At 38.3% G+C, this 26,564-nt stretch overlaps 1 protein-coding gene and 1 pseudogene across 1 annotated transcript in view; one reads left to right on the top strand and one right to left on the bottom strand.

The window, feature by feature from the left end:
• SHQ1 (SHQ1, H/ACA ribonucleoprotein assembly factor) overlaps positions 1-26,564 on the top strand; it is a 107,499-nt gene that overhangs the window by 58,124 nt on the left and 22,811 nt on the right. The window contains exon 10 of the mRNA XM_007984998.3: positions 1,208-1,328. Coding sequence (XP_007983189.3) covers positions 1,208-1,328 — 121 coding nt within the window. The remainder of the gene's footprint in view (positions 1-1,207; positions 1,329-26,564) is intronic.
• On the bottom strand, positions 17,709-23,852 carry LOC140709801 (U2 snRNP-associated SURP motif-containing protein pseudogene; annotated as a pseudogene).

Genomic DNA, 26,564 nt, shown 5'->3' on the forward strand with positions numbered 1-26,564 from the left:
CTCATGATTCTTTTATGATCTAAAAGTTAAATGAGAAATGTCGATGAAAGCGCATCGAGTGTCTTCATGAACTCAGTATACAGTATTTCTGTGTTTCAGAACTGTGAAGATAAGAATGAAACTGTTAAACTGAAAATACTGAATTTCACAGGTCAAAGAAAGTGGTAATACTCTAGATATGGTATTAATAGTTCACCTTATAATTAATAAATTTCAGGGAATATCATGAAGTGTGGAACACCTAGGGAATTGTTGAATTGTAAAAGGCTCCTTTTGTGGACTTTGGTTAGGTTAAAATTAGGTTCATTTAAAAACCAGGAGGAAGTAGTTAGGTTGAACAAGACTTTAATCCTTGATGGCTTTTGTTCATATGAGTTTTGTCAGCTTATTTCTGAAGTAGTGCTATGATGTTTGAGTGTTCAAACTGAGTTTTCTTCAATTCTTTAAGATAAAATAATTTATTAGTAGATAATTCCTTGACAGAAAATGTTGACATAAGAAATAAAAAGAAGTTTGAAATTTAGAATACAGTTTTCCATGTTATTTTGAAAGCTTGAATTGGAAGAACATTATCTAATTAAAATTATGATGCATTTAAATATTCATTTGGTTTAGAAAACTTCCTGCCTTTCATTTAATAGACCTAGTTGTATTTCATAGCATTTTAATGATAACCACAACTAGTCAGCTGTAACAATAGAATATAAAGATTATACGTAATTTTTTTTGGGGGGGGGGTATGGAGTCTAGCTCTGTCACCCAGGCTGGAGTGCAGTGGCATGATCTCAGCTCACTGCAAGCTCTGCCTCCTGGGTTCACGCCATTCTCCTGCCTCAGCCTCCCGAGTAGCTGGGACTACAGGCGCCCACCACCACGCCCAGCTAATTTTTTGTATTTTTAGTAGAGACGGGGTTTCACCGTGTTAGCCAGGACGGTCTCGATCTCCTGACCTCGTGATCTGCCCACCTCAGCCTCCCAAAATGCTGGGATTACAGGTGTGAGCCCCGCGTCCGGCCAAAGATTATGTGTGATTCTTAAGGAAGTCAGTAAAGGGATTTAGACCTTATAGGACTCGTAAATTTTTTTGCGTTTAAAAATATTCTTAAGAAATGATCAGGATTCTAAACTGCTTTAAATATATTACCTCTCAGGATCTGAATTTCTTTTTCTTAAGGATAATTTTATGTTTTTTTTCAATTTTCTTCAGGTAAAAGTGCAGTTTTAAAGTGTCTCTTGGATATTCACAAAATTTTTCAGGAAAACGACCCAGCATACATACTGAATGATCTCTACATCTCAGACTACTGTGTATGGATTCAGAAAGTCAAGTAAGTTTTCAGAGAGTTACTTATGAATTTTTAGATGCTCACATTGCTGACATATCTATTTACCCAGGAGGAAGAAAACGAAATCACCTAAGGACTAAGGTTTATTTTTTATTTATTTATTGTTTTGAGATAGAGGTTTGCCCTTGTCACCCAGGCTGGAGTGCATTGGTGCGATCTCGGCTCACTGCAACCTCTGTCTCCCAAGTTAAAGTGATTCTTGTGCCTCTGCCTCCTTAGTAGCTGGGATTACAGGCCATGCCACCACTCTCGGCTAATTTTTTTATTTTTAGTAGAGATGGGGTTTCACCACGTTGACCAGGCTGGTCTCGAACTCATGACCTCAGGTGATCCGCCCGCCTCGACCTCCCAAGTGCTGGGATTACAGGCGTGAGCCACCATGGCTGGTCAGGAATAAGTTTTAATGAGAAGGGAACCCATAGACCTACCAAACACTAAAAAGTAACTGGATTAACATGGGAAGCTTGATGAATGTTCTTAGGGAAGAAGGTACAGATGGTGAAAAGTTAATTTTATTAGAAAAAATTGGTATTGGTATATCTTGGAAAACAGGTATTAAAACAGTTGTGATATTTATTGCCTTGCTGTTGACTGTCCAGTATGAAATCTCAAGACTGAGTATCTGAACTTGTATCTATAGTTCACTTACAGTAGAGTGTGTGTGTAGATGTATGTGCCTTCATGTTTGTGTGTGCAAACATTTTAGTATGCAAACCACATCAAATGAATCCAGATGAGAGCTCTGCATTCATTGGCTAGCCACTGGCTTACCACCTGCAGAGCCTAATGGCATGATTCTTGATAACGCATGTATGGAAGGGTCCGAACACTCACAGATGGGCTCCAGCACTCGGTATATAAACATTTTTAAAAGTGTTTACCATTGCGTCAAAGAAACATAATAGATTAACTATTAAATTTTGAAATGCAGTGAATATTTATTTATTTATTTATTTGATACGGAGTCTCACTCTCACCCAGGCAGGAGTGCAGTGGCGCGACCTCGGCTCACTGCAAGCTCTGCCTCCCAGGTTCAAGCGATTCTTCTGCCTCAGCCTCCTGAGTAGCTGGGATTACAGGCGTGTGCCACCATGCCTGGATGCCTGGCTAATTTTTTGTATTTTTTAGTAGAGACAGGGTTTCACTGTGTTAACCAGGATGATCTCAATCTCCTGACCTCATAATCCACCCACCTCGGCCTCTCAAAGTACTGGGATTACAGGTGTGAGCCACCGCGCCCGGCCAGTGAATTTTCATTTTGTGAAGTTCTGTAGATCTGATTCTTAGTAAACAGGGCGAAATTCCATTTCAGTAGCAAGAGGCTATTAATTAAGAACCTATAAATGGGCCAGGCATGTTGGCTCATGCCTGTGATCCCAGCACTTTGGGAGGCCGAGGTGGGAGGATTGCTTGAGTTCAGGAGTTCAAGACCAGTCTGGGCAACATAGTGAGATCCTGTCTGTATTAAAAAAACAAAACAAAAACCTATGAAGGGAACTCTTAATTGGAATGACTCCTATGATAGCTACAATGTCAATTGTGACTTAGAAGAAAAATGATCTGGATATTTTTGCTACTGCCATGATTGATAAATAAATGCTTTAGTGTGGATTTTAATGTCTGTTTTGAATGAGCCATTATATGGGATTTATTTTTTATTTCTCTTCATGGGAAAGCAATTATATTGCAGAATGAAATATGAAAAAGCTTGAGGCTATACCTGTTGTACAGAAAATGCTTAGGGATTGCTCAAGATAATGCCTAATAACATACAGCAGGTGGTGTCAGCATTCGTGTTGGAAATCTAGATTTCACCAGATGGAAAATTGAATCTTTAACCCCTGAGGTCATAATGGCATGTCACCACTTCATTTAATCCTCCTGCTAATTGAGCTTATCAAATACCCTGCTGCCGTTTCCTGTTGTTACTTCCATTTTCATAATAAAATTAAATGGGGATAGTCTATCTGTGTGGGTTTTGGTTTTTCTTCTTCTTTCTTTTTTTTTAAGGAGTGATGATTTTGTAAACATGTAATGAATATTGAGGTTTGTGCAAGGATCCCATTTCTATGAGTGCCTGTTTCTCTCTTTGTGATATTCTTTATTAACTAGAGAGAAGATTGGTTTTCATTAAAGTAGAAAGATATAGGCTCTCAAGTAGAGCAGGGATTATCGACTGACTTTGAAAAAACTTTTTCTCTTGGTTTTACGTTGTGGGACATGAAGCGAAATTCTTAGGTTGTTTGTAATTGTTGTACTAATAATAATTTTTAAAAAAGGGATATTGGGGAGTGAGGTAGGAGAGAAACCAGCAGGATCTCTTCAAATTACTTTGCAAAAGTGGTTTTTACAACTTTACCAATTTGAACATAACTTTCTTTTCCCTAAACAGGTGTGTTGCTTTCAGTTTGTATGTTAAATTTAACTGTAGCCCAGCTGTTTTTTTCTCTTTTGAAATAAAACATTTATCTAATTTTTATAAAAATTTCTAGTTTCATTCTTAATTTTACAAGCACAACATGATTGAGCTTTCTAGTGTTTCCTTTACTGTGAACTTCTTAGGTCTAAATAATTCTATTGCAGTGTAGATCCATGATTTTCATAAGTAATTTTTTCCTCACTTTTACCTTCTGGTTTATTTCTTCTCCATATAGTTTATCAGTGAAATCTAGCACCTTATTTTTATGTTTGAAAAGAGTTGTGTATTTTTCTTAGTTTAGTTTGATGTTCTTGATTATAATGATAAAAACTATGTAAGGTTTTGTTTGAAATACCAGGTAAGTGATAAATTCTGACTAGCACAAATACAGCATTCCATTTTTACAGTCAGATATATGCTTTGGCAAAAACCTATGGAAACATAGGTAGCAAAGTCATTCTTTGAATTAATGAAGTTATAGCAACATCTATTGTTAGTTCTGCTTTTGTACTACGTTTCCCCATGGTTTCTGTGTCTTGTAGTGCGTATTTGCAAAGCTGAAAAACTGAAGCTCCTGGCCTCTCATTCTGAGTTAGAGACTTTACGAATGTTTTTCTGAAAAGAATGCTCCCTCCCACCCTTCACTATAAGCTTCACTGGAAGTTTCGAGTGTGGTACTCACTACAGGAAATGTTCTCTGGTTGGCAGCCTTAGAAAGTGATTTGTTTGAAGTTATATGTCTTATAAGAGATAGGTCAGGTCTTCTGGTTCCAGATTTCATATTTTTCAAGATACGCCACGTATGCAACCAGTCGTCTCCACCCATAGCATGTGGAAGAAAAAAGATAAAAGCCCTTTCTTCAGAGAGATTTTCCTAAAGGTAAAGGAATGAATGAAACGTCTGTCTTTCTCATGGATGTTTCTGTAGCACTTGGTTGAGAGATCACTGGACACCTCTCATGCCTGCCTTATATTGTAGGAATCTAGATGCGTAACTCTTTCCCCTCTAAAATACTAAGGTCTTTGTGAATAAGCACCTATCTGGGCCCGTCACAGTTTGTGAGCACAATCAGTTTTACTCAAATGGATTGATACCTGTTAGACTGGATTAAAGGAACATTTTTCATTTTTTTAAAAATGTAGGACTTTAAAAATATAAATCAATTCTAACTTATTTTTATTGATATTTCAGCTACATATACAAGTTCCCCGATTCTTTGCTGGTTGGCTGCCATCAGTAGCAGTGATAGTTCTGACCCTCTGAAAGTTTAACAGTTCCATGGGTATCCAACCCTTTGGCTTCCATGGGCCACACTGGAAGAATTGTCTTGGGCCACACATAAAATGCACTTAATACTAACGATAGCATGGACCAAAAAAAGGTCCATGCATAATTTTTGTGATATCCACCACTGCAGATAAGCAAAAAAGTCATTTCATTCAAAGAGTTGGCACCTTTTTATATAAGGTGGGATAGAAAATAATGAACTGTAATACATTCCAGCTCTACTTCTCATTGACCGTATGACCTTAGCAAGTCACTTTGTCACTTAATCTAATTCAACCAGTATTAGTATCTTGATATTTCCTCTATTTGTTTCCTAATGCATTTTTAAACCAGTGGAAACAGTATTGTACATACCATTCTGTAGCCTGTTTTATACTCATGATAATACCCTATAAACCGTTTCCCTTTATAACATCCATTACAGAGTTTTTTTTAGGTAACTAATTTATTCCTCATTATAAAAAGAGTACATATGTGCTCACTGAGAAAATTTCACATCAAAACTATGGTTTTAATACATAGCACATTTTGAAATGACAGGGGATCAAGAAGGGTATTCTTTTGTTTTTGCTACATGGAAAAATGTTGTTGTTTTTAAATGAAACTAAAATCTAAAATCCTGACTCTTATCAGTACAAATGTGAACTTGTAATTAAGATGTTAAATCACACTTTTTCTCTCTAGTGTATTTTTTTTAAGTAGGTAGTTATGGGGAAAAAGAAAAAAGTGTTTTTGAAATGCTAAACCCTCTTTGCATTAAACTGATTAATGGTTAATTAACTCTAATACTCAGTGCAATTCACTTTTTGGCTGAAATCTTATGGTCTTTTGGACACTAATGTGGGAAGTTTGTAGAGGGAAACAGCTATATCACAAAATAGTTATCTGTCATTGGATAAATCGTGAACCTCAGTTTCCTCAGTTGTAAGCGAACCTAAGTCATTTCAGCACTGAAGTTCTAAAATTTTGGAAAACTTAAGACCTTACGATTACTTTAGATTGCTTGAGTTGCTTTCTATGTGCGTGTGCTTTTGAAGGGGATAGGATTATGCCAAGAACAGGATAGATAACATACATCTCTTCCTTTTGGCTGTCTGTTGTTCCTGGTTGATCTGCCAAAATTAGAGAGTCAGAGACTCATATGCAGAGGTACAACATCAGAATTGCATCTAAAAGTGGAGTCATGTATTTTTTTCAAACAGTAGTTATTGAGCTCTATTATGTGCCAGGTGGTGAGATAGGTGCTGGGAATATTATGGTGAACAAGAGAGACACGTCGTTGTAAAGCTGGTCTTCTAGTGGGAAATGTAGATGTAATATATTATACCCAGTAGCAGCTACAGTGGGCAAGTATGGGTGCTGTGGAAGCATCTAAGAGGACACAGGGCTGTAGGAAAAAGCTTCCAGAGGAAGAGTTTAAGCTGAGAGCTGAAAGGTTGTAAGAATTGGTAAGATGCAGGTGGGGAAGTGGGGATGAAGAGTATTTCAGACAGTAGACAAAAGAATATGGCCCATTTGAAGGGCTTGAAAACCCAGGATGCATAGGTCATAAGAGGAAAGAAGTGAGGCTAGAGGTTCATGTAGAGGCTTGGCCTTCTAAAGATGCTTGGCCTTTGTCCTGGGAGAATATAGAGCATCTGAAGAGTTTTAAGTGATGAAGTGCCTGTATGAGTGTGGGGATGAGACTGACATTCTGGGAAGATCCATCAGGTGACATTGTGGGGAATGAATTGTGGTGGGACAGAGCTCAGAGCTCAAGACTTAAAGGCCGGTTAAGAAGCAGGGTATTCCAGGAAAAATAGCTTGAGCCAGGTGAGTGAGAATGGGGAAGGAGATTAGTTGGCAGATTTGAGAGGCAGATGAGACAGACTTAGTAATTGATTGGACGCTGCTGGGAGAGAGAGAAGGGGAGGAGCCAAGATGAGGTGTGGGTTTTGACTTGGGCATCTAAGTGGGCTATTGAAGGTGCATTTGCCAAGATTAAATACTAATGAAGAGTGTGCAGTTTGGGAGAGAAGATGAGAAGTTCAGTTTTGGAAATGTTGATTTGAGGCCGCTAAGGAATATCAGTAAAGAGGGAGCCAGGAACATTTGGAGCACAGCTGGGACAGATGTATAAAGAAGAGTTTAGACAAGAAGGGAAATGAATTAAGTCACAAAACATAAAAAATGTTCTCTGGTTACATGGTACTGTGTTACCTATAAGTATAATAATAATAGGAGTGGATGCATTTCAAACTGGGAAAATAACGTCATGCAGAGGAGTAGACAAGGAGAACAGGTATGCAACATTGTGAACAAATTTTCTCGTTCTATCTACAGTGTATAGGTAGGACAAGAGTGGATGTGAGGCTTTTTGCATTTGGATCATAGTTTATCCTTGCTGTCGAATAAGGATAAGAAGGTCTTATCCTTTATTGTTGAATAAGAGGGTCTACTGTTAACATTCAGAGGGTCACGATGTTTTAGTAATAGGGCCAGATAAGAAATCCTATCTCTTTAGTCTGTGTGCCGGAGCCTGCCAGTATTCTTAACTAATTCTTTTTGTTTTTTAAGAGATGGAATATCGCTGTGTGACCTCTAGCTCCAGGGCTCAAGTGAGCCTCTTGCCTCTGCCTCTGGAGTAGCTGGGAATACAGGAGCATGGTTCTTGACTACTTCTTGTCAATTGGTCACATAAGAGAAACTCACTCAGATTTTTATAGTAAAATTGAGGAGCTTTATTGGGTGACTATAGGTTGTCCCCTGGAACTGTACTTTCAAGAGTACATCTGGATACCAGGAGGTCAGGTGATGAGAAGGTGAGACGTTTGGCTTGCTCTTACATGTGGTCTCGCGTGGTGCTGCTTTCTGCAAGGCACTGCCACTCCTCTCTCTCACTGCACATGGAGGATGGCCACTCCACAGCTCTGAGTTTCCATGTCTTTACTTTCAGTGGGGATAGATTCCCTTGTTTGTAATTCCAGGGGAGGAAGAATGTGATTGGCTCAGCAAGGGTAAGTTTTGCTGGTCTGGTTGCCTTGGTCACACTGGGATCAGAAGTAGTGAGTGGCATTTCTAAGAAAGTGAAGGTGGAGGACATGCAGTCGCCTCATGAAGACATTGCTGTAATTTCGCAATACCATTTTGAGCCATAGCTGGGGGAAAGCCATGACACCTACCACCCTCCAAGTCACTGATGTTTATAATGAATCTACAATGTGGAAGGTGATTTTGGGGATCTGTTAAATTCAGGCACGCAGAGTGATAATCGGACACTCTTGGTGGTTTTACATTTGTATGGGAAGTTTCTTCTCTGACAAATGGTGAAATGCTAAGTGTTACATTAGCTGCTAATGATTAGCATGTAGAAATTTCAAGAAACAATTGTGTGTAATTTCAAGCAAGTTAAACCTCCTTGGATTAAAATCATTCTTGGTAAGGTGCTTATTCTGGCATGTCAAGTTGCTCTTTAGTTTTACTGTTTATTTTTAATTAAATCCACAAATTCATCCTGGATGGAAGTGGGTTTTTATCTCCATAAGAAAAGATTACTATAAGGCAGTATCCATTCACTTGGATCCATTCAGCGTGGTTTCATATAGAAAGGATTTACTTAATGGTTCTGTACCTTATCACCAGTAGTTCAGCAGTGCCCACTGGGGACTGTCGCTCTTCATTAGACTTCTCTTACAAGAAATGTGTCAGTAAATCACAGGATTACAAATGTTCCTACAGATTTAAGACTAAAATAACCTTTTATAAAGGTATGAATGCTTCCTGTAATTAAGTGTATTGAAAAAACTAACAAAAGCATCATATATTTGAATGTTAAATGTTTGTGGGATATTTTTGTTCATTTTTTAAAAAATTTGGAATTTGTATCCTGTTTTTTTTTTTGGTTGTTGTTTTTCAGGTAGACTTTATTTTAGAATAGTTTTATATTTACAGAAAAATTGCAGAGATAGTACAGAGTTCCCATGTACCCCCACCCAGTTTTCCCTGTTAACCTCTTATATTGGAATTATATATTTGTCACAATTAATGAACCAATATTGATATGTTGTTATTAACTAAAGTTTATTTAGATTTTCTTAGTTTTTACCTAATGTCCTTTTTCTATTCCATGAGACCACATTTTATTTTGCTTTTACTAAAGAACTGGAAATTGAGTAGTGCTCCATTTCTTGGACATTTTGGTTATTCAGGAGCTTAAATGCTATGAAAGGTAGTGAAATATTATTGAGATACTCAGGTACCTGAGGAGTTTAATACATAGAAACATTCTAATCATCATGAATCCAGACTTGGAAAAAATAAATATTTGAGAATTTTTAGAAATAGAAACATAATTCATTTATCATTTTTACTTACACGTATACCATGGACATCATGATTATGATACATTGATAAAAATAGAGAAAGTTTAGGGCTGGCCATGGTGGCTCATACTTATAATTGCAACACTTACAGGTGTGTTGGCTGAGGTGGGAGGATCAGTTGAGGACAGGAGTTGGAGACCAGTCTGGGCAACATGAAACCCTGTCTCAACAAAACTTAACTGGGCGTGATGGCATGTGCTTGAACCCAGGAGTTCAAGGCTACAGTGAGCCAAGATCATGCCACAGCACTCCAGCCTGAGTGACAGAGGGAGACCCCATGTCAAAATAAATAAATAAATAAATAAATAAATAAAAGGTTTATAAAAATAAATTGGGCAAGGCCTTTATATTTTCATCTTAATTTTCTTAAGGTGGAGGAGGTTAGAGGAGAAAATGTGGAGATATGTATGAACCATTTTCAGAGGTGAATAAGCATGGAAAATAGCCTACCTTTATTTAGGGAGTAGTATGTTTATCAGGCCCATTTTATAACTATAAGTGAGTGGCTGTGTTAGATGTCTCTGTTCTTTCTTGTTTTAGTCCCTGATACTTGTCTCTAGATTGCTCAAGTCCTTGGTTTTGGCTCAGTGGAGCCATGGCTTTTTACAGAGTAAGCAAATTGCTATTTTCCTTCATCTCTTGGTTCTTGTGTATTTTTGTACCTCAAAACTCTTAGGAGGATTCTCTTTGGAAGGAGACCCACAGGATCAAGTGAGTTAGGTGATTGATTTAGTCAGGTTTTTAAAACCAGTATTCTCTACTTCACGTAGAATTTTCACTATGCTTGAATTGTCTTAACATCTTATTCAGAGAAAAGGCTTACATTGATTAATGTGGCATATGTGTGGTTATCATACTTAGAAAGTGCTCTGTTTAAGTAGAGCTTTGTCAAGAGCATTCTTTCAGTGGAGTCACAAGAAAGCTTTTTAGAAAAACTGACAACTTCAAGTACAATTTCCTTTTTCTTCTGTCTATTATGATTGAAACCCAATCTTTGTTATAACATAATTATCTCAGCTGAAGCCAACAGGGAATTGCTGCCTTAATGTAAGGGGTGTGAAGTCCCCTAAATAAATAGAGGATTAATTACATTCCCAGCATGTTGCGAAGGTGATGAGATTGATTGTGATCATTTGACTTGTCCCATTTCCTGCTCTGACTACTTTCTTGAATAAATAGAAGCTGGGAACATAATAAACAGAGCTACGGAACTCTGTATTGGTGGGCATGGAGTGTTGGAAAAGGACCTTCTTGAGGTATATTTCTGGATTTGAAGTGATTTATATGACATTTTACAGTTTTTTTCATTGATTATTCTTGTACTGTTTCAATTTAAACAGCTTTCAAGGAAATTGTTTTTGCTTCAGAAAACATAGATATTAGCAGAGTGTTGAGAGAAATTGACAAATTCTATTTTAACGGTTGGATATCAGCAAATTTCTGATCCAATTTTAGATATTTTCATTTAGTGTGACATTATGGAAAGTTTAAACTAAAGGAAATATTAGCTATTATATGTTTCTGTTGTCCTTTTCACATAAGAGCTTCATACTTCTGTTAAATTTAAAGTGATAAATTAGGACTTTCATGAAGTGGATCATGTTTTCTGTTTTGTGTTTGTCTTACTCTCTTTTCCTGGAGAGTTTTATAATATCCTGAAACTGTGATTTAGAGTATATATTTATTCTCCAAGTTTTCTATTGCTGTGGCTTCCAGTGGAGGTCCACTTTTTCCAGGAAGTATATAAAACAATCTTTTTGGGGTATAGGAAAACCGTAATAGACCTTCTATCTATGCTTATTTTTTGAGAATGAAATAAGCTTCATTAATATTTCATACATGGATTGATGGCAAAAACCATTTTTATTGGCTACTTACCATACATTTTTTTTTTAGTGATGTGATATTTGATTAGAAGCTTAAAAGGCACATTGCTTCATGGAACAACCATTCTTATTTTCAAAGAGAGTCTTATACCTTTTTTCTCAAAGCCTAAGTTATGTCAGGGCAGGGATTGCCTCTGCTAGGAAATTAGTGTTGGGGTTCGGGGACTCTCGTCAGTCTCTGCCAATTAAAGACTCCTAATGATATGGTCTCTTCTTTCTGCTCTGTAATTTTATATAAATAATAAAATGGTGCACCAAAACTATGAGAAAAACTGCATTTGTAGTGTCAAATTGACTACCTGACTTAAATGCTAAGTTCGTATTTGAGAAAACTCAAACCAGCACTGATGAATTATCTAATTATTACGTTTATTTCATTTCATGTAGGGTATAAGGGCTTTCTTTTTTCTGAAATGGAAGCCCTTCTTGAAAATCTCACCTGAGGCTGTGCATGGTATCTTACACCTGTAATCCCAGCACTTTGGGACACCAAGGTGAGCGGATCACCTGGGGTCGGGAGTTCAAGACCAGCCTGGCCAACATGACGAAACCCCATCTCTACTTAAGAATACAAAAATGAGCCGAGCATGGTGGCACATGCCTGTAATCCCAGCTACTTGGGAGGCTGAGGCACGAGAATCGCTTGAACCCAGGAGTGGAGGTTGCAGTGAGCCGAGATTGCGTCATTGCACTCTAACCTGGGTGACAGAGTGAGACTGTCAAAAAAAAAAAAAAAAAAAAAAAAGAGAAAAGAAAATTGCCTTGAGTGCAGACCACCATACTTTTTACTTTATTTACTTATATATTCTGCCTCTACTAAAAATACGGTTGTGGTGGCGGGCACCTGTAATTCCAGTTACTCAGAAGGCTGAGGCAGGAGAATCGCTTGATTCTCTGAGTTGTACAGCACATCAAGTGATGGAATACACCTCTAATATCATGGCATGTTTGTCTTTTGGTTAGTTTGCCTGATTTTAGTCTCATGATGGATGAAATACCACTTTACATCCCAGATTTGTAATTATGTGGTATACTTTAAATGACAGAGTGAAAGGCAAAAAGTAATGTCTCTTCTGATGATCATCTCTTCTCCTGACTCCTGCCACTTTGGGTGTGTATGTACGCTATAAACCTAGAGCACATACACACCCAAAGTTGTTGTTTGTGGCTGTCACTTTTGACACCTTATTAGAACCCAAAGACACTTTTCTTTTAGCAAAGAATAAAACACCTTCTCACATATGGTATTAAGTACCTTTGTGCCATTCCAAATAAGCTTGCCAACCAATTTAGATTTGTTTTCTATCCTTAGAATATCCTAATGCTTCAGAAAAATAAGGATTTAGTTCTTACTGGAAGAAATTGACTTCACTTTCAACTTGATATTTAAGATTACAGTTGTCAGCATTTGTCCCATCTGCTTGTTTTAAGGGACATAACAGTTAAAAGGACTTCACTTAATGCTGTATAAGTTAGTGATCTGAATAAAACTGTTGGCAAAGGATCTCCACTTTATATTAAATGCTGGATTAATCACACAGGTCAAGCTTTCAAAATTCTAGTTGTGAGGCTTATGTTCTGAATGTAGCAGCACTATATATCCTTACTTTCAGAAGCTGTATTGTGATCCACGGTTTCAGATGCATATTTCAAATCCGAAAATTTTACCTGGTGAGTAAGGCTTATCATACCTTTTTTAAAAAAAAATTAAATATTTTTTAAATAGTAGAGGCAGGGTCTTGCCGTGTTGCTCAGGCTGGTCTCGAACTCCTGGCCTCGAGCAGTCCTCCTGCCTTGGCCTCCCAAAAGTTCTAGGATTATAGGCATGAGCCACCTCGCCTGGCCTTGTACGTTTTTATCAGAAAGATTCAACCTTGCTCCAGGTTTGTGTGAAAACAATTTTGCTTTTGTTTTTAAACCAGAGCCACATAGATCTTTCCATCTTCTGTATAGGTCAGTGTTACTTGTTTCTGTTAATCATACTATTTCACAGTCTCCTGGCATTTTAAGATGGGCTGTCCTGGCCTCTTGAGGCTTGGGCATGAGAGTTAAGCCAGATACTGACTTCATTTTCTGTCTTTTGGGGTCTTGTTATCCTATGTGATGGTAATGGTGGTTGTTTAATTGTGACTGCTTTAGACTTGAGTATCTGTTCATCAGTCCATTCATTCAACAAATAGTTTATGAGTTCCTACTGTGTGCAGGCTTCTCTGCCAGGGGCCTGCCAATGGTAATCAAAAACTTGACTTGGCTTATACCCTTCTAGAATGTGTAGTCTGATGGGGAGAGAAGTATTAATCAAATACTTGCATACACAAAAAGTAAAATTAAAACCTTGGAAAGTGGTGCAAAAGAAAAGTTTCATGCTGCCATGAGAGATGGCTGACCTCGCCTTGTGAGGGAATTAGGAGGAGAAGGAGGATCCCCTGGGGAAATGTTTGGTTTGAGTACTGAAGTACAAGTAGGAGTTAACCTAAGAAAGGTGGTGGACTTCAGGAATATATAGTAGATCCATCATGTGCAAAGGGTCTGTTGCAGGAGGGAATTTTATATGTTTTCAAGAAATTGCAAGAAGATCAAGGTGGCTGGAACACAGAGAAAGGGTATATATGTGGGGGCAGGGGATCAAGAAAAGGCTGATGATCTAGCCAGAACCCAGACAGTATAGTGCCTTTTAAGTCGTGTTAAGAATTTTTATCCTTTTTCTAAGAGCAGTGAGAAGCCAGTGGAGGATTTTCAGCATATGATGGGAGATCACTGGTGTTGTAGTGTAAAGAACTTTTTAGGCCAGTTTCAAGACTATTAATAGTGTCCTTATGAGGCATGAGCGTAGCCTGACGAGGGAGTTAAGATTTTAAGAACTCAAATGGATTTAGAGAATGAGGAAGAAGGCAACATGGAGGATGATGCCTGGGTTTGTAGTCTGCACAGCTGAATGAATGATAAAACCTAATTTTGGAAAAGGAATCTCAGCGTTTTGGCTTTTGTTAGAGGAATTCTTCTTTATACAGAACTTAAAATCTTTTGTGGTGATCTGTACTTTAATCAGAATTCTGGATAGTGGCCAGTTTTCTTTATTTGCCTCTGGTATTGTTGCCTTTATTATTTAATGAACTACTGGGCTCAGTTATCTATGGAGGTTTGCCTTTTGTGTGTCTTTTTGAATGTTTGTAGGGTTATTTTCTTAAAATGTTTTCTTATGAAATATGCAATAATATTTGCAGCGTATACAAATTACACAAATTAAGCGTATACAATTACACAAATTAAAGAATAGTAACGAACTGAATATTCATGTAACTACCACTGAATTTTTTTTTTTTTTTTTTTTTTTAAAGAGACAGGGTCTCTGTCTGTCACCCAGGCTGGAGGACAGTGATGTGATCATAGGTCACTGCAGCCTTAAACTCCTGAGCTCAAGTGATCCTCCCATCTCAGCCTCCTGAGTAGTTAAGACTACAGGCATGCCCACCTAATTTTTTTATTTTTTGTAGAGATAGGGTTTTGCTCTGTTACCGCGGGCTGGTTGAACTCCTGGGCTCAAGTGATCCTCCCACTTCAACCTCTCCAAGTGCTGAAAGTGGAAAGATTATAGACGTGAGCCACCATGCCTGGCCTCCAATCTTAAGAAATAGAATATCACCAATTTCCTAGAGATTCCCTGTGGGACCAATCCCAATTGTATTTCCCACCTTAACTTCTGGTAACCACAACTCTAAATTTTGTGTCAGTCATTACTTTTCCATATAGTTTTACCATTCGTGCATATATCTCAAATTTAGTTTTTAGCTTTGCTTGCTTTTGGACTTTATGTAATGGAATCATACTATATGGTTCTTCTATTACTTGTTTCTTTTGATTTTAAAAAGATTTATCCATGATGATGCATAGAGTTGTAGATTGTTCTTTCTATCCTGCAGTGTACTATCCCGTTGTCTGAGTATAGTGCTGTTTGTTTATCTGTTGTTTTGTGGAACCACTAATAAATGGTTTCCAGTTTGGGCTATTAAGAAAATGCTGCTGCAGATATCACTGTACATGTTTCATGGTGTACTTGTGCAACTTTTTGATTAAGCCCTATACCTAGGAATGGAATTTCTGGGATTAGGGGACAGTGATATGTTAGCCTTTAATGGGCAGTGTCAAACTGTTTTCCAAAGTGGTTGTACCAATTTATTTCAACTTATACTTTAACCAGCAATGTGTAAGAATATTCCTGATTCCACCTTCATGCCAACACTTATATGGTTCAAATTTTAAGATTTGACAATCTGAAGGGGCATGAAATAGTTTCTGTTTTAATTTTAATTTGCATTTTCCTAATTACTAGTGAAGCTGAGCATCTTTTCATGTGTTTATGAGCCATTGGTGTTTCCTCTACTATGAAATGTCTGTCTATTGTATCCCCTGTTTTTCAGTAGGACTTCCTTTCTTTTTGATTTATAGGATTCTTCCAGTATTCTGGATACTAGTCCTTTATTGGTTAAATATGTTGCAAATATTTTCTTCTAGTTTATAGTTTATGTTTCAGTCTCCTTGTAGTATTTTCATAAACAGAAGTTTTTAATCTCAATGCTATAGAATTTCTCAGTATGTTCCTTTATGGGTGTGCTTTTGGTTCTCGTTTAAGAAAGTTTTTATGATTTGAATGTTATAAAGATATTGTCCTGTAGTATCTTCTAAAATTTTTATTCTTTTGCATTTTGCATTTAAGTCCTTAGTCCACCTGGAATAGATTTTTCATATGTTATGCAATAGGGGATCCAGTTTCATTTTTCCCATATGGATAACTGTATCCTGACTTCATTTATTAAATAGTCTATCCTTTCCTCATACATCCTGCAGTGCTCACTCTCATAAATAAAGTTAACATGTATGTGTGGATCTGTTTCTAGGCTGTCTGTTCAGCCCCACTGATTTACTTGTCTATCATGCGCTAGTACCATACTTTCTTAATTACTGTAGCTTTATATCTTAGAATCAGCTTGTCAAGTTCCATGAAAAACATTTTGATTGGAATTGCTTTGAATCTGTTAATCAGTTTGGAGAGACTAAAACATTTTGTGACTCTTTCCAATAATATGGTATGACTCTCTATTTAAGTTTTCTTTAATGTCCTTCAATAAAATTTTATAATTTTTTCCATTAAAGGCTTACACATTTTTTGTTGGATTTATTGCTTGATAAAAATGATACCTTTTTAAAAAAATTACTTATAAACTGCCTGTTTAAAGTACAGTCATGCATTGCTTAATGATAGGGATACATTCTGAGAAATGCATCATTAGGCAGTTTTATTATCTGAACATCATAGATTGCACTTACACAAACCTAGATGGCATAGTCTACTATACACGTAGGCTCTGTGGTGTAGCCTATTGCTCCTAGGCTACAAACCTGTACAGCATGTGACCGTCCTGATTACTGTAGACAGTTGTAACACAGTGGTATTTGTATATCTCAACATATCTAAATATGGAAAAGGTACAGTAAAATTAGAATATTATACTCTTAGGGGACCACCATATGCAGTTCATCTTTGACCACAGTGTTATTATGTGGCACATTAACATATATAAAAATGTAATTCACTTTTAAAAATTGATTTCATACCCAACTACCTTGCCAGACTCTACTATTAACTCTTATTTATCATTTCTGTCCCGTTTTCTATATAAGCAGTAGTAATGCAAGTAATGACAGTTTGGTTTCTTCCTTTCCAGTCTTTATATTCTTCGTTTCTTTTTCTTTTTCATTTTATTGCGCTGGTCTAGGCCCTCCAGTACAATCCCAAATAGATATGGTGGTAATATATTTATCTTGTTCTTTATCTTTAAGAAAATGCTTTCAACATTTTACCATTAAATATGGTATTTGCTTTTGTAGATAGCCTTTATCAAGTTAAGAAAGATTCATGTTATTCTTAGTTTGCAAAGAGTTTTTTATTCTAAATAGTTTTGAATTTTATTGCATTTTTTCCCTCATCCTTGGGATGATCTTAAAAATTTTCTCCTTTAATTTGTTAATGTAATGAATGGCATGTGTAAAATTTCGAACAAATTCAGCCTTGCATTTCTGGGATAAACCTGTCTTCATTATGATGTATTATTTAAATATGATGCCGGATTTGGCTTGCAAACTCTTTGGGTGCCTACAGTCAGGAGGAGGGTATATATGGGAGGAGGGGAGATTGGCCTATAATTTCCCATTGTTGTACTGTCCTTTCCTGATAAAATGACTTAGACAGAAGGGCATTGCCTTTTCTGTTCTGTGAAGCAGTGCATGTATTATTGAAATGATACATTCCTTGAATCTTCAGTAGCATTCACCAAAAAAACAAAACAAAATGAAAATGCCATTGTGGCTTTCTTTATGGGAAAATTCTTAACCATTTATTCAGATTTTCTAATTGTTATAGGACTTTTCTGGTTCTTTATTTCTCTGAATCAGTTTTCATAGGTTTTATTTTTCCAAAATTTTGTCCATTTCTTCTAAATTTTCAAACTTTCTGGCATAGAGTTGTTTTTATTTGCTCTTATCTGTTTTCTCCACAGATCTGTAATTGTTGTCTTTTACATTCCTAATATTCGTGCTGTCTCTCTCTTTTTTTAAAAAATTATTTTTGTAAGGGGTATATTTGATTAGCTAATTTTTTTTTTTTCCTTGAGACGGAGTCTCATTCTGGTGCCCAGGCTGGAGTGCAGTGGCATGATCTCTGCTCACTGCAACCTCTGCCTCCCAGGTTCAAGCGATTCTCCTATCTCAGCCTCCCGAGTAGCTGGGATTACAGGCACCCACCACCACGCCCAGCTAATTTTTCTATTTTTAGTAGAGATGGGGTTTCACCATGTTGGTCAGGCTGGTCTCGAACTCCGTACTTCAGGTGATCCACCCACCTTGGTCTCCCGAAGTGCTGGGATTACAGGTGTGAGCCACCATGCCCGACCCATTTCACACTCTTGATCCTCTCTCTGTTTGTCTTCTATTTCATTACTTTTGCTTTTACCTGTATCATTTTATTTCATCTACACCTTGGAAGTTTGTTAGATTCTGCACATAGATGTTAGTAACTTACTAACATTGACCCTTTCTTCATTTAAAACTAAATTTTCTTTCAAGTGTCTGCTTTATTTTCCTCTCACAGGTTTGGAAATGTACTGAATTTTCATTACTGTTTCATTCCACGTATTTTCTCGTTTTACTCATGAAATTTTGGAAATGTTTCTCCTTTCCGAGCATATAGATTTTTATAGGAAAGTTTTTGTTATTGATTTCTAACTTAATTGCATTTCTGCTAGAGAATTATATCATTGTTTTGAAATTGGTTGAGAATTGAAATTAATTTTATGTCTAGAATGGTCTCAGTTTTCATTCACTTTTGGTTTTAGTCTTAAAAGTAATGTTGATTTTCAAATTGTTAGCTGCTGTGCTTCATGTCTGTCCATTGGATGAAACTTGTTGGGCTGTTTATTTTTTGTGTCTTTACTGATATATTTTGTCTTTTTCGTCTGCCTGTTTTGAATTGAAAGAGATGTGTGAAAATCTCCTATGTTGTCAGTCTTGATCACTGTCCCCTAATCCCAGAAATTCCATTCCTAGGTATAGGGCTGTAGACCAATCAGTTTTTACTTTATATTTTGAGGCATGTTATTTGGTGTTATTAGTTAGTTTATAATTGTTTTATCTTCTTGGTTGGTTAAAATGTATCACTAATAATGCTTTTTGCCTTCCCACCTATTTTGTCTGATAGTAACATGGCTATCCCAGCTTTCTTTTGATTAGTATTGGCCTGGAATATCTTCTTGTCCTTGGAGGATTTAATTTTTGTGAACATCTCTTCAATAAACCTTTGATGACTGGCTTCTAGTAAATTCAAACCTAACTACAAAAATCTTACATTTCGTATGTGTGAAAAATATGCTCTGAACATATGATGCAAAGCTGTGATGAATCAGTAATTTGGGAACCAGTTGTGATGTTTTTGGGTTTTTGGTCTTGTCGTTATGCAGGTGGACATGTTTGGGTTCTCTAAGTCATGTGTTTCTGTCTTTGATTCCCTACTCCACATTGACTCCGTCAGCAAATCCTTTTAATTCTTCCTATTCAATCCCTTTCATATAAATCCCTCTTTTTGGTCTCACCACCTTTTTTTGAATTCAGGCCTCTGTTTCCTCATCTCTTGCTACAGTGTCCTCCCTGTTGTCCTTGCCACCACAGTCTCACTCCGCGTCTTGTTTCTTTCCTGTAGTAATGCCAGTCTGACAGTTCTGAAATGCCATTTTGGATATGGCTGTCTTCTTCGAAGTTCTTTTTTTTTTTTTTTTTTAAGCTCTCTTTCTGAGGTCTTCCTGAATGCTCTGATCACTCTGATTTTGGTGATGGGGATTTCACTCATCTACCACTGCTACTGTGAGATAGGCAGGGGGATGTACTGTGTCGCCTTTTCCTTTCCTTCCTTGTTGGAGTATACTCATCTTTTTCCTTCTTGTCTTTGGAGCTAGATTCCAGTTTTTCCTTGTCTTTCTTGTCTCTTTCTCATTCTCCTTCTAACTCTTTCTCGTGTTGAAGATGTTTATCTCTGTAGTGTTCTACTTGCTCCTAAAAACTCTGGCCTGGTTTTTTAGGTCTTTTTCCAAAATTCTAATTCATCCTGAAACTTCATGACTTTGAGCTCAATTTCACAAAGTTTGGCTTGTTTTTCCTAGCTCATTTCCGAGTACTTAGAGAACTTGGACTCAGTCATTTCTTCTTTGATTGGATTAGAGTACAGATGATGTTCTTCAGATTCGGAACTTTGAGTATCCTCTTCATTGTCACTTTCTTCTTCTTGATTTTGATTTTGTTTTTCTTCCGATTCTTCATGCTGGTCAAATAACTCCCATTTTGAAGTTGTAACAACCTGTGCTTCCAATTCAGATTCGTCCACAGCTTCCCATTTTGATGGGGCAACTTTAAATATGGGTTCCTTCTTCTTTGAGTCTTCAGTTGCATCCAAAGGCACTCCATTAAGATCATCATCAGGACTTTTTATAGGGATTCCATCAAGATCATCAATAGGAGTATCATCAATAGGAATTCCATCTACATCTTCCAGAGGTGCACCATCAAGCTCTTCCTTGATAGAAGCACCATCAAGGTTATCTGTTACATCTTCTGTTTCCTTTTCTACAATAATATATACAAGCCCTAAGAAAATATTTTTTAGTTTAATTAAAAATGGTTCTGGATAATTTGCCGAATCTTCACATGCTCTGAAGCTTACATTGTGTCTGACTTATCATATCACTGTCTGAGGGTCCAGATGCATCCATATGTGCATTTGAAGATCCAAATGAATGAACATCTGATGATCTCGTCTTTGAACCGGTCTCCTCAGAAGTTCGTGATGGTTTGCCTACAGGACAAAAACCTAAATGCCTGGGCTGAGCTGGATTCCAGACCCTCTGCATCTTTCTCCTCATCTTCTAAGCTTAATCCCTCATTCTTGCTGATCAGGCACCCCCCCTCCCCCGGCACCCTACCCCAACAAGTAGATGTACTCACTATTTCCCAAATTTGCCATAAACTGCAGCTTTTTTTTTTTTTTTTTTTTTTTTGCTTTGGTACATTTCATTTTCTCTACTATATTTATTACATTTTGCTTTAAGCTTTCTCTAACGAACCCAACTAAGTCATCTCTGCATTGTAAGACTTGAAGTTAACACTGACATCACTCCTCTTGGTGATGACTATCTGTAATGCAGCCAGTCATGGAACTGAAAAGTCTTGAAAAATCTCTTTTGTAAGCCTTTATTTTGTGGATTAATTCCCCCCTGCGCTGTCACTGCTGTGAGATTGCTTAGTGGATACCCGCAAATTCACTTATGAATGAGGACCCTCCTACTCTGAAGTAGGCTAGAGGGCTTAAAAGTTGTCCTTTAAATCTGATTGAAATCTGCTTTCTTCACATTAATTTCAATTCTGGATCCATATAGAGTAAGTTCTCTTTTCAAATGTCTGCCTTCAGCTATCTGGAGGATTACTATTGCATCCTTTCTCAGTCTTCCAGATCAACCTCTTCTGCCTTATTCTTATAGGTCCAAATTTCCAACTCTTTGTCCATCTTGGTCTCTTTTTGGGCACACTACTTTATCAGTGTCCCTCAACCCCTCCCTTTATTTATTGTTTTGGTCCAGACCCTTTTAAAGTATCCTCCAGTTTAAATGTAATACTTCAGGTTTGACCAGAGAGAAGCTATTGCTTTTGGTTTTTGTGATTATTACTTTGTCAGTCATCTGCTTATCATAGGAAACCTTAACTCACTATATTCTTAGTTTATGACTAGCTGAAACTCTTCATATTCGTCTTTAAGTATAATTATTCTTCTGTGCTACCTAGTTCACAATCTTTGCATTTGTCCCTGTTTAGTTTCACCTTGTTAGATTCGGCATATCCCATCCACCTGTTACGAATTTTTTGGAACTGGAATCTGTCACCTAGGTTATTTCTTGATCTTTTACACCTTTGTAACACTGTTTGTAAACTTGACTCCTGAAATCTAATGAGCAATCATTTTTTGGAGCAAGCACAAGGTTAGGCGCTGTGGAACTAAAGAAGAATTAGATATGGCTTCTGGCCTTAAGGAATTAGAATGAACATTTTGTGATTTTACCTAAGACAGTGAGTAGAATGTTGAATGAGGAAGGCTGAGGTCAGAACTTTGTACTCTTCCACTAGATACCTTCCTTCAGGTTGAAATCAGTCTCACCTCTAAGGTCAAATGTCAGTGTAGACAACTATACCCATACTTTGTATTTTGCCCATAAAGAGACCACAGGAGATTGTCATATGTTTTGTTAAAATCCAGACACAATCTTTGCACAGGATTCCCAGGTGCGGGCTAGTCCAAGGGATGGCATCAGTTTGTGAATCCATAGTAACTTCTGGGGATCACCTACTTCATCCCTTATCTGCCTATATCACATAGTTTGAGTTCATGGTCTATGGTTTCATCATTTTCCTTCTTTTCAAAAGTTAAGGAAGACACATTTGCCTCTTTCCTGTCTTCTATGTGGATATTCGAGGCTAGGTATATTGTTCTGATTCCCTCTTCAGTTATTCTGTGATCAGCAGAACACCTTTGTCACTAGTATTAATCTATGTCACAGTTTCCCCTTCCGTAATAATAGATATGATCTTGTACTTTCTGGGCATTTTTCCTCTTTCCTTGTCATTATTAGTTTATTGAACAGACTGACAGCCCTTGGTGAAACTGGCAAAAGCAAATTCATTCCTGGAACTTCTGAGATGTAGTCTGGCTCAAACCAGGCCCTGATCATTCTGTCATCTTAAGCCATGGTCCACAAAGCCAAATCCTGTTTCTGATTTGGGAAGGCTGAGGTCAGAAAGCTGTCCCTTGCCATTAGAAATGTAGTGAGGCCATAGAGTATTATGGTTAAGGGTATGGGCTCTGGAGCCAGCTGGCAGCTTCAGATCTCAGCTCTGTCTGTATGGCCTTGAACAAGCCATTTAAACTCTCTGTGCTTCTGCTATCCATAAAATGGGGGAGAATTAGGAAAATTAGATGAGCTAACACATGCAATTTGTTTAGAACATGTTAACACAGAGTAAGTGGTCAATAATATTTGCTAAGAACAAAGCTCCATTGATGCAATGCTTGTTTAACAATAGCATTGGCTGAATCAGGCAATCAGTCCATAACAATAATAGCTAGCATTTATCAAGGGCTTACTGCATACCAGGCATTGTGCTAAGTGCTTTATAGAGATTATCTCATTTGATGATCTCACAAGCCCCATATGAATTTGGGTTATGTCCTCATTTTCTTATCACCCCAGGTTATGAATAGGGAAACTGAGGCTCAGAGAGATTAAGTTAACTTAATCTCAGGCTGCGTGACTTCAGAGCCTGAGCTCTTAACCTCCTTGCTGTGGTCAGTCAGTCATTTGCTGACTTCCAGAACACGTGACCTCCTGATAAACACAGAACATTTTCTTGGTGAAGCAGCCAATGTGGAGCATTTAGTCTGGTTGTGGAGACAAGATACGCAGAGGGCAGAATTCGAGGACTGCTGAGCAAGCCCTGGCCCCGTTGCAAGAGACATAGTGATTCAAAGAAGGGGATCCCAGGCTGGTCTGCAAGCTTAGTGGAGTAAAAGTCTTGAACAGGGAACTAAAGATGGGTGGGATCTGACCAGGCACGGAAAGAAAGTGGGGAGATGTGCTAGGCGGGGACACAACTTGAGGCACATCCCAAAGTAAAAACAATTGTTCTGCGTCTGGAAGCAGTGATAAACCAGTCACATGGGTGGAGCAGCTACGTATTGAGATATATAGAATATATTAAGGAATTGGGGAGATGGAACTAAGTCTGCGGATATAAAAGTTGCAAACTAGTGGCCCTTGGGCCACTTTTGGCTCTCAGTGAGTTTTTAAAGACTTTAAATTGGTTGTCAACACTTAAAAATTGGAAGATTTTGTGTAAAAGTCTGGATTTACAGCTGCTCTTGAAATAACGGAAGTTCTGGCAGTTGCTGGGCCCACATCCCCACATGGTAACAATTGGCTAGAGCTGGGGCCAGCTGTCTCCATTATGTGGGACAAGTGCCCTCCATTCTGCCACAGACCCCCACCTGCCTGCTAGACTCCATCTGTTTGGCTTCTGGGGGCAGCAGTTTGTGGCCTTGGCCTAATGTGTAAGCTCTGTTACTGGATCAAAGGACCTGCACTTTTTTCCTGCCAAACTGCAGGTCCCATGCAAGCAGGAGCCATGTTTTTCTTGTGCAATGCTGTATAGCTGGGGCCTAGAAAAATGCCCAGCAAATACTGGGCACTCAATAAATGTGGCACCTGGATGGCAGCAGTGACTGTATTATAGTGGAATCAATTTTGGAAGCTGCAGCGGGGTTCTAGAATGCTTAGGGGAAAACAGACTGGGGCACGCACCATTCGACCTGGTGGCTCATGTTGAACCCTGTTCTAAAGGCACACTGTGGATGACCATTAAGCAGCAAATAGGCTGCTTATAAAGCAGAGAACAATGTGTGTTTGTGTCGAGGAAAAAACTGCTGGCCATGCAGTGCTCTGTTTCCAGCTCCCCTCACTGACGTGGATGGCAGCCCTGTTGTTGTTTTCTTTGGACACGTACTAAACAATAGGAATAGAAAATACATAAGTAAGGCTTATGGCACATACTTATTTGCCTCACTCAGCAGGACAACAACATGACAAAGATCACAGCCACAGCTCTGGGCTCTGTGTGTTTTAGCAAAAACCTGTAAAACCGAGTTGCTTTCGACTAGGGATATGATCTTCCTAGTTGCTGATGGCAGCCCTTCTCCACGGTTTAGCCTGTGTTCTTGTTTTGTTTATTTATTTATTTCCCTTTCTTCTGCACTTGGTATTCCTCCAGGCTCCATCTGAATGTGCCTTGCCATCGGGAGCACTAGGAAAGAAGAAAGTCAAACTGCCTCTCCCTCAGGCTCAGGCTTTGGAAAATCAAAGCCGAGCAGAGGCAGCTCTTCTCTGCTTGCAGCAGGGTCAGCAATTTGTGTAATGTTTTCCCTGTCGGCTTATCTCTGCTGATTTCTTCTGTTTTTGAGCAAGGGAATGAAGAGTTGTATCATTGCTGCTGCCTTTTTAAGCAGGTGGGGTCTGCAGCTGTGATCAAAGCCAAGCTCTGTGCTCCCTGCTGACAGCATTCCCTGCTTTTTTGTAAACTGCTCCTTCTAGGGCTGGATTTGTCTCAGTGGAATGAGGTGACTCCAAGAAAAAAAACCACCCAGACTCCCTGACAGGGAATGAAAGGAGCAAAGCTCTTATATCTCCCGCCCCACGCAGGAAGCATTTTGATAGCGTCGTTTGAATCAAGCCATAATTAGGCTTTTGCATCCAGTTCTTGTAGGAACATGAAATGCTAGGCAGCCAACAGGTTTGGTTCTGCAACCACCTCTCTGTGGAGGATTAAGTTGTACTGTGTATTCCTATATGTAGTAAAATAGTATCTTAGAGACCCTTTTTCATTCTTATTTTTAGTAATCAGTAATTTTTGTAGATAGTAATTTGGGTCTGATTGGGACATGTTGGCAACTGTTCAGTTCTAATTATAGGAGTGTTTTTGCCAGTAAGTCTTGAGGACAGAGTGAACGTAGGATTTTAAAAAGGTATCTCGCAAATTAGTTGTGTCCTAATTGTTGAGGGTCATGATCACTATAATAGAATATATAAGAGATTAATTGTAGCTCCCTACCTGGTAAAACTATTCTAGGAGACTTAATTTGCATAAATGTTTTGTCAAGGACTGGGCCCAGTGACATAGGACAGATTCTCCGGTGGTTCTGCTGGCAAATGTCATCTTCCAGCATCTTGTTCAGCTTGTATGTCGGTAATCAACTCTTTAGATGGCGTCCCTGCTTCAGAGCGTGAGCCAGCACAGCATAGTGCATAGTGGGTCCGCACAGGAGGAGTTCTGGCTAATCAGGGATGAACCCGTTGGCATGGGGCAAATGTTCGCTTCTGAACATTGGAGGAATATGAGAATTGAACCTGCTTATGTTTCTGATGAAAGGATCGGATGGGGTCGTACATATGAAAGTAATTTGGAAGTCCTCAAGTCTGATGCCATGTGGAGGATTAGTGCTTGGGTTTGTGGCTAGCCTGTGGTATACCTATGCCACTGGAGTTTCTAGGCTTCATCTTTGCCAAACAAATTAGGGCTTTGGATTAGATCTGTGTGGTCTGATTTGGTATTCATTGCCACATGTGGCTATTTTCATTTAAATTAGTTCAAATTAAATACAATTTAAGGTATAGTTCTTCAGTCACGCTGACATTCCGAATGCCCAACAGCCACATGGGGTTAGTGGCCACCATATTGGACAGCACGTTTCCATCATCATGTGAAGTCCGCTGGACAACCTGAACTCAGTTATCTAGCAGGTTTCCTCCAGCTGGGGATTGATTAGACTTCAACAAAATGACTCATGAAGTCCTTAAAAGAGGCCTGTGCTTTCAGTTCCCCCTTCCCTTCACCGGCACACCTATACCAGGGGCTTGGATGTGCTGAAATCTTCCCTCCTTGTTTGCCTGGTGTCTGAGGCATGAACGCTTCCTGTGATACCTTCTGCAGTGAGTTTCTTAGAAGAGGTGAGTTGTAGAATGACACATTCCTGAGCCCTCAAATAGTTTTATCTTGTTTACCTAAAATTCTGACTTGGGCGGAATTTTCCTCCTCTTTTATTAAACCTCTAGGTCTTCCTTGTCAAGA

Source organism: Chlorocebus sabaeus, chromosome 22 (genome assembly GCF_047675955.1).
Source record: "Chlorocebus sabaeus isolate Y175 chromosome 22, mChlSab1.0.hap1, whole genome shotgun sequence".
NCBI classification, from domain to species: Eukaryota; Metazoa; Chordata; class Mammalia; order Primates; family Cercopithecidae; genus Chlorocebus; species Chlorocebus sabaeus.